This window comes from Neopsephotus bourkii, unplaced genomic scaffold (assembly GCF_033783945.1).
Source record: "Neopsephotus bourkii isolate Nb327-2 ecotype Australia unplaced genomic scaffold, CSIRO-AGI_Nbou_v1 NB_718, whole genome shotgun sequence".
Lineage (NCBI taxonomy): Eukaryota > Metazoa > Chordata > Aves > Psittaciformes > Psittacidae > Neopsephotus > Neopsephotus bourkii.
The window spans coordinates 2,063,074-2,071,731 of record NW_026901217.1 but is presented as its reverse complement, the minus strand read 5'-3'; the positions used below and the strand labels follow the sequence as shown (position 1 = coordinate 2,071,731).

At 45.8% G+C, this 8,658-nt stretch overlaps 1 protein-coding gene across 12 annotated transcripts in view; it reads left to right on the top strand.

Annotated features, from left to right (window-relative positions):
• The first annotated feature begins 7,541 nt into the window (after positions 1 to 7,541).
• Positions 7,542 to 8,658, top strand: part of SLC10A7 (solute carrier family 10 member 7) — a 142,098-nt gene continuing 140,981 nt past the window's right edge. For 9 of the 12 annotated variants that reach the window (XR_009725530.1, XR_009725531.1, XR_009725529.1 and 6 more), the window contains exon 1: positions 7,542 to 7,784. Coding sequence is in view for 7 of the 12 variants with exons in the window: in XM_061354181.1 (XP_061210165.1) it covers positions 7,685 to 7,784 (100 nt within the window). In the remaining 5 variants the exon portion in view is untranslated. The remainder of the gene's footprint in view (positions 7,785 to 8,658) is intronic. The other 3 variants (XM_061354174.1, XM_061354173.1, XM_061354172.1) reach the window with 3 other exon arrangements.

Sequence of the window (8,658 nt, the reverse complement as noted above, 5' to 3'; positions counted from 1 at the left end):
ACAAAAGGAAGTAAAGACTGCAAGAACAAGCTGGAATAAACATGGGCCATGGACACCACACTGTAAAAGAGTGTAGAGGTAAAATTGGAAAGATGTATTTTGCTGCAGGCCTTGTGCTTGCACGCTTTCACAGACAGGTACAACTTGAAAAGGGGGATTGCAGAAGTAAGTCCATCTAGAAGGAAAAAAAATCAAAATCCCTCCAGCTTCTGAAAAAATGTATGCCAATTAATTCTGAACTGGGATTTTCCTTTACATTTGATCTACTTAAGAATGCACCAAATGGAAATCTTCCTATGAGGAAAACTTAGAAATGCTCTCAGTGGGAAAATGCACCATCGTAACTCTCCCACTTCCTTAAAGGAATCAGAGCAAAAATCTACTTAATGCACATCCTCTAAAGGAAATATAAGGCCCTACCTAATACTGCCTCCCTAGGTTCTGCGGGAACAAAAAAAACCAACCAAAAAAAACAAAATAAAAAAACAACCCCAAAACGCAACCAGATGATCATTCCCCAGCTCTGTTCTTGTTTTTTGCTTCCCTGCTGCACTTCCTGAATAACTTGCACCTACAAGAAGAGTTCCTTCCTTCTGTTGTTAAGCACAGGCTCAGGCATTAAAGCTGTTTATATGGAAAGAAATGGGTGAGATTGGATAAACTTGTGAAAAGACCGACACAAAATCGACCTAAGATGAGTTGCGTGGTATAAGCTGGATAGATGTTAGGCAGTAAAGAGTGCTACTTGAAGTCTTTGTGAAACCTGGTTATGTTGTAGGAATATTTAAAGTTCACAGAAGAATAACTTTCTTTCCTTGGGAAAGGGAAGCAGAGAGCAGAGTACCCCAGCAGTAGAGCTCTTCAACAATGTTCTTGCAAAGGCATGGAACAGGTGCTGAGCATAAGAGAAAGGAAAAGGTTTAGCAACTTCAGTGGCTGTCGCCAAAGAAACAAGTGATGGTGTTCAAGCACTCAGTTTCCCAGAGATGTAAAAGTCTTGCCTCCATGTATTTGCTTCCATGTTTTTGTTTTTCATCTATGTCATGATTTGCGAGAAATACAGTCATGTCCTTAGTTTTAGTTCAGCTTTATTCCCTTGTCCTTATATGATATTGTTTTAAGTACAAAGTGTCCCAGTTTCCTTAATACTTCATCATTTATTAATGCCACAGATTGCAGGATGAAGAGTTCTCAGCATCCTCTTTTTTTTTTTTTTTTCTTCTGTATTGACAGATATAATAGCTGATCTTAGATAGCTTTTAAAGAATCTCTTCCTCTCTGGTTACATTTTTTTCCTATTTGGTGTATTTCCCAATACCTTATCTCCCTACCTTACTACTCATTTTTCGGGGGGAGTCTTCTTTCACATTTGAGATAATTTTTCTGATTAACTCTGAGGTGGGGGGGAAGTTCCGAAACCTTGGGGGAGGGGGGGGGGGCAGAAGTGAACCTGATCAATATCAGGCATATCGGACCCATTTATTAATGTGTCTTCATGCCTCTCTAGGAGAGGACTTGTGAGGATGTCTGCAGGAGGTGGAGGAAGAGTTTGAGCTTTAACTCAGTTCGGAGTACCGCTAGTGGGGATCTTCTGGCAGCTTTGGCCTGGTGGCCCACATTTGTACTGAATCATCTATGGTATTAATCACTGCAGCTGGTACTAACAAGGGCTACAGTAAAGTGAGGTTGATACGTGTATATGCACTACAGTTACTTGACTGCAAATATGACTGTAAGCTCCCCTATTAGCATTTTAAGGAAAGTCTGATTTACTAAGCAACGAGCAGGCAAAACCTTCCTTTGTAAATCTGTACCCTAATATGTATAACAAGCTGCTTGGTTTCCATTCCACAGGGGGAAATCATGGCTGCTGAGGACTAAATGGTCAGGCTGTAAAGTTATGACCATGGTTTGATGTTCAAAATAGTCAACAGAAGTCAATATTCCAAGCTAAGCACAAACGATGTGTTCATGCTTGCGTCTTTCTGTTTCATACCAGGTTGATCCTGAGACTCTAGTCTCCTAAATGACCAAACTGGCCATGGTCAAATTTCACCATTACGCTGCCTGGGGAATGTACTTGGCTTTTCTCCACACTGATGGAGAGCTGGGTCCTGGCCTGTGGTGAAGACATGCCATGGCAATGACATGCAAACATCCAAGAGGCATGAAGGAACAGGTGCTGTAGCAGGATGAAGTCAAACTGACAAATCTGTGAAAGTCTAAGGACAACTTTTCTGGCATTTTCCCTTGCAGAAACTAGTGAATTTGCCCTGTTTCTCTGCACCTTTAAACTGTTTTGTAATGTTAAACTCAAAAGTGACAGACACAAGAGAAATCAAACCCCACCTTCTATTCAGCTAAGTGAATATGAAATTTGGAGCATGGGCTGGCCTTCCTGTTGGAAGACTTTTATACTGCAAAATACAGCAGAGGTTTTTATATTGAGACTGCTCATTGTTTAGGTGTTTTGGTATGACTATTGTAATACTAGAAGGTTATTTTTGTAAGTGTGAGGAGAAAAAAACATGTCTCTCAAATGTCTTAGTAACAGATTAATTCAGTTAATTCCAGTTGTTCATTGTGAAATCATCCAGAGAAGCAATCTCATGTTCCCAGCTTCATTTTTCAGGTTCAAATATGGACAGCTTTTCATCATTGAAAAAAATATTTTTTAACATTTTTAAATTGCAGCTAAAGAAGCCCATAATGTGCTCTGAGAACAGCTTTATTATGCCAGTTGCTTTTTGGTTTTCTTTCTTCTTTTTTAATTTTTTTTTTTAATCCAACTTTCTGAATCCATTATAGCCCTGCTGTCTAGCGGGAAACCATATTTCAGGTGCAAACATGAAAATTTCTCTAATCTATATGGTCTCTTAGAGGTCTAGGAGGAGAAGGCAAGAGAATATCACGAGTGGAGCAGCATTAAGCCAGGTTCTGTTTCTCTGTAAGAATAAGCAGGTTCTAGGAAAGGGATCAGCAAAGTCCTGTTTGTTGCCTTTTAAGTTTTCTTGATGTCTAAGATCAGTGCATGAAAATTTCACAATAGGCTCTTAAGTAAAGAAAAAAAAATGATTATTTTTAGATACCTAAACATGAGGACCCCTTGTTACAAGTTAAAATCCCCTCATCATTATGCATTTACAGCCTTGGGGGTGGAGGGTGGGGGAAATGGTACTATTACAGAAATAAACCCGTATAATCACAAAACCTTTTATCATCTTTAAGCTTCTATGTAGAAAAGTATACCTATATGTGTGTTTAAGTCCCATTAAGCACTGTTCTAAATTGAACTTGTACATAATTCCTATTAGTGCATTTTGCTAATGGTAGTAAGTCCCACATCTGGCAATACCAAAGTGCTCACAGGTATTTACTAACATCCAGTAGCAACAATTGAAAGATCCCTTGCAGATGCCTGAAACACTACAAGGACCTAGGCCAGGATGGAATAACAGTTGTGAATTCCATTTCTATAAGGAAAAAGAGCTAATGGGATCAGTGTATCAATCTCTTCAAGCACCTGAAAAATCTGAGATCATGCCACTAAGTGCTTGTGAGAAATATAAATGCATTGTAAACCGTCCCATATATTTCCACTTTTTCTCCTCAACTTTCCTATTTATAATTAACATCTCTCTTTATCTTATTCATTCTGAATATCTTTGTTCTTTTCAAGTTAAATTATTTAATACTATCTCTTCTTCTCATTTAAGCTCCCTTTATCTCATGATCCCCTCTCCTTTATATTGAAATCTCTCCTGTATAAATGCATAATCAGATGACATCTGCTACTATGGAACTTAAAAATCCCAGCACATTCCCTAAAATAATTTAACTGTGTAGTTATTAGGCAGCAAGGTATGTTGCGCAGATAAGAAGCTGGGTACACAAAAGAAATAGGCTCCATACGGCACAAAGGGAAGCCGATGTCTTGGCATCAGTTACAAACCACATAAGACTGATTGCTTGTTACATGAAGCCCAGAAACACCTAGTCCACTTCTGCATCTTTGCAGACATGAAAACCAGCCATTGCTTACATGAACAGTCCTGTTGATTTCAACAGATGACTTGTGAGCAATGAAGATTTGGTGTCACATAGCTACGCATGCCATAAAAGCTTTTGTATTATGCAGAAGGATGCACAAAGGCCTATAGAGGCAGGAAAGCATCTGGAAGCCCCGGGGTATGTTTGCAGTTGAAATAGGATGAAAATTTGATCATGTGAAATCAGAAGTTAAATTCTTATTCCTGTACTGTCTAAGCCACAGCTAAATATGTCGCAAAATGGTGATGTAATGGAGATGTATGTATGCATGAGACAGACCATTCTGGGATCTGGTTGAGTCCCAGTAGTTAATTAGGATATGTATACTATCTGTATGGAAACCTGATGAGGAAAGTGAAATGTTGCAGGATATACTTTCAGATGACAGTCACTGAATTGTCCCTCTCTAATACTGACCAAATGCCTCAATGTGGATGACAAGTTGCCTTGTAGCAAAAGAGTTGCTGTCTTGCAAACAGATCTGGGACATGTGAGAGTCCTGCCAATATACAATATACTTGCAGTGTTTTCTTCCTTCCTACTCTGTGATAGGGCAGGGCTTACAAAGTGCTCTTATTTAAAAGCAGAAACAATTTCATTTCTTTCACTTGAGACTTACATGTTTATCATAATAATTGAAAAACAGCTTTTAAACAAAGTCAGCTAAAACATCTGGTGGTTTAGGTCTTTTGATGCACATCTTAGAATATCTGTGTGCAATCTTAAATATTATAGAAGACGAGAGCTACATGAATCCATGTCTTTTGTAACTCAGTTGGCAAAAGAAATTTGTTACAAACTTCAGATATCCTGGAAACAAATTTCCAGGCAAAACATCACTCAAAGCAACAGATCCTTATTAAAGCTTTTTTTCTTTACCGAGTATAAATAAAGCTTACTTCTTCTGTCATATCTGATGACCATTGGCAAACCACTAGGGGTTTTCTTATATTTCTTACACTTTTTTTCTTTAACTGTTCTAAATCTAATACATGGTGAGATTGTCTCTCTAGAGAAGAGACAGGCTTGGGGCAGTGCACAAGGGATGATCCTTTGGAGGAGAAAATTAGAATCTTCCAGAGTCTTGGACTGAACCTGAGGCTTCCAAATTCAGCCAATTAGATCTGCTATGAGCAAACATCTGACACTTGTTAGCAAAATGAACATGGAATTAACTTGGGTGGGAGGCAGGATTAGAAGTTCATAATTAGTATCCACCTGCAAAAAGTGAGGGGCAGAAATAGCACTATGTAAAAACTATGATGCAAAACCATGGAGAGGCTGCCATCTTAACTGCAGCATTGAATTTTATTGCCACACTGAGCAACCTCCATACCCACTCCTTCTCTGCATCCATCAACAGCTTCTGCAGCAATTGACATTGCAGCAACTTCATTCACTACAAAATGTGGCTGCTTCTAACTTCTGACTGTTTAACTTCCAGCCTCAGTATATTTACTTTCTGTTAGTAAAGCTTTCCTGAATTGTTCTGATGCTGTTTGTGCCTTTCAGCCCTGTTGGTACAGAGTGAGGCCTCTGTATCAGGCAATGAATCAGCTGGGCTGGAACCCTGTTAGGAGCTCGAGGGTTGCATACACATCCATGGCAAAATGACCCAGGAAACACTGGACATCTGCCTGGTCTCCAGCTGTATTCAGGTCAGAGGGCCTAAGTTCTTGCTAGTGTGCTTTCAGAGCCATGTGTGAAAAGATGTAAGTACTCTGATCTATGACCTGTGCCATGTCCTAGAACTAAGGCCACCTCACCTGTGAATGAGTATCCACACAAACATTTCATATAGTTTACATGACAAACATTGACTTTCCATTTTTAGCTGAATCACCCTGTCCTTCCTGTGCAGTAATCAAATCCTTCTATACACTTTATAATCACAGCCATTATGCGTTTATTTTCTCCCAAAGCTGTCAACCTGTAGCAGTTGCACAGGTAAATGCAGTGAAGTTTTGCAATCTGGCACTTGTACCTTAAGAAGGGAGCAAGGATCAACATGCACTCCAGTAAACTTTAGTGAAGCAGTGAAATCTGTAACCTTAAATGCACATTTTGGACCCCCTTGTGGGTGCAGGAAGGCATATTCAGCTATGACCTACACAGCTTTAGATAAATGAACTTAGCTATGACCTACGCATGTTTAGACAAATGAACGTCACAGGACACAAAGACATCGTATGTCTCCTGAAGTAGCTGAGCTCACAAATGAGTTTTGAGCTATAAATATTTATTTACTGGGTAGCAGAGAGCAGGGCTGTTCTTGGAAGCCTGAATATATCTTCAACAGAGGCTGCGAAGTACAAACTTACCTACGTGTCTGCAAAGCACACAGCAGATCTGCTGGGTGTTCTATGCCTGCCGGACCAAGGCAGCCGTGGCAGTACTGAGTTTCACGTGTTTTGAGCGTTTTAAGCGTTTCATGCTTTATCATTTTCTTGTTATGTGATTTAGAGAGAGGGGGTTGCGACCGGGCAGGGGCTGAGCTACGGAATCCATCAGGTAAACGGCGACAAGACAGGAACAGAAGGAACGCGCGGTCGAGCACCACAGCGAGGGTTTACGATACTTTTTAATGGAAATGTATTTAATACTGAAACAAGCCCACGGCCTCCGCACAGGGAATCGTCTCCCGTCTGGAAGCCGGCTCGCTCAGCAGGCATACGCGCACGGCGGCGTGGGGCAGACCGCAGGACCCGACCGGTGTCGGCAAGTCGCGATAGGCGCTTTTCCTCCGGGCACGGCAGATGCTTTCGGGTTTGTTCAGCCCGGCCGAGCAGGCGCCTTCCTACTGAAAGATCAGGGTGAGCAGAGGGGTGATGAGGGAACGACCGGTCACTCGCTCGGTAACGGGACACGGGGGCACGCGCACCGGCAACACGTCTGTGACCGAGCGGTCGCCGCCAGTCCGGAGCAAATCGTTTCGCAGTTAGGGCCGCGGGGTTTTAACCCACAGCATTTCCACTGCCGGCAGCCTCGGCGGGCACAGTGACCCGCGTCCCCTGCACCGCGATGGGACGTGCCCGCACTGCGAGGAACGCCGGCACCTCCTCCAGCCAGGCCACAACCGCCAGCTCGCGCCCGCCCTCCCGCGCGTCAAACGCGAGGCGTCACGCAGACGTTGTAATGTACCAAAACAGCGCGCACTCACCGCCCGCGCTCCCGCCCGCTGCCCCACCGTGCCCGCCGAGCACCAGCGCCCGCCGGGAGCGCGCCGCCCGCCGGGAGCGGCTCTGGGGGCCGCCCTCACGGCCTGACAGGCGATAACAGCAACGGAGGCGGCCGGCGGCGTCGCCGTCCTGTCGCACCACCCCGCGCCGCCTCGACGCACTGTGACTGTCGGCGTCTCCGCGTCGGTGCCGGGAGGCAGCGTGGGGCGAGAGCAGTCAAAGCCAGAGGGCGAAGAGTGGGGATGTCGGCGCTGCGGGCGGGCCGTCGGTCGGGTGCTGCGTGTCTATTAGCAGGTGCGTGGTAGCGATGGCGGCGGTGGGTGAGACTTTTCCTGTCAGCGGATCCGGCTGGCCCTGCCGGCGGGCGGAGGGGCTGCACCCCGCCCCGGCGCTGCGCCGTGGTGCGCCGCGCCGGGCCGTGCTGTGCCGGGCGGTGGGGAGCGGCGGGGCGCGCCATGGGGCTGCTGGAGCGCCTGCGGAAGGAGTGGTTCATTCTCGGGATCGTGCTGGTCATCGCGGTGGCGCGGCTGGAGCCCGCTGTCGGCGTCAAAGGGGGTGAGTCCGGCCGCTGCCCCGCCGGCGACGGTTTGCCCCGCAGCTGGGCTCGGCGGGCAATGCGGGGCGCGCCAGCGGGGCCACCCGAGCCGCCGCCCGAGACCACAGGCGCCGTCGGGGGTCCGGCCGTACTTTGTCAACTCTCGGCGGCCGGCGCTGACCCCCTAGCGCGTTTCGGTCGTGCGGGCCGGACCTGGCGCTGCCCTGCACGGGCCCCCATGGGAGAGGCAGGACGTAGAGCGGGCCGCCCCGGTGCAGGGGGGTGCAGGCAGAGGAGGGTCTGTGGGCCTTTCTTGGGGTCCCTGGGCGGGGGTGCTGGCCGCCTCGCTGGCGGGAACGCTGAGACTTGCTCGGATGCTCCTCTGACGTCGGGGCACCACTGCAGAAAGTTTGGAGCTCGGGTTGTGAGTGGCGCAGGAGGGAGAGCCGCAGGGACCTGGCCGGGACACAGCCGGGCCCTCCGGTAGTCCCTGCACCACCAGCAGCTCGCCTCTCGGCCGATCAAGTCAGTCAGTGATTCTCAGGTACCGAAGAAATAGTCTGGGGTGTGTTCCTGTATCTTTGCTAGGCACTGTACCAGTTGCTGGAATAATAGCTTACTCTCTTTGGGTTACTCGTAGTGAAACCTGGATAGCAACTTCCTATGCATGTACTCCTGTTAAACTAAGTAATAACTTCGAGAACTCTGAGATGGGCATGAAATCATTGCAGTTCGGTATATGAATGTCTGATATCTGTGAGCTTCTCGAGAGTGTAGCTTACGGTATGCTGCCTTAAAATATCAGGAGCTGTATTTCAGCCAGATGATTTTTTTTTTACTTTATAATAACACTCATGTATTTTAAAGAGCTGTTGTTGTTATTGTCACCTCTTA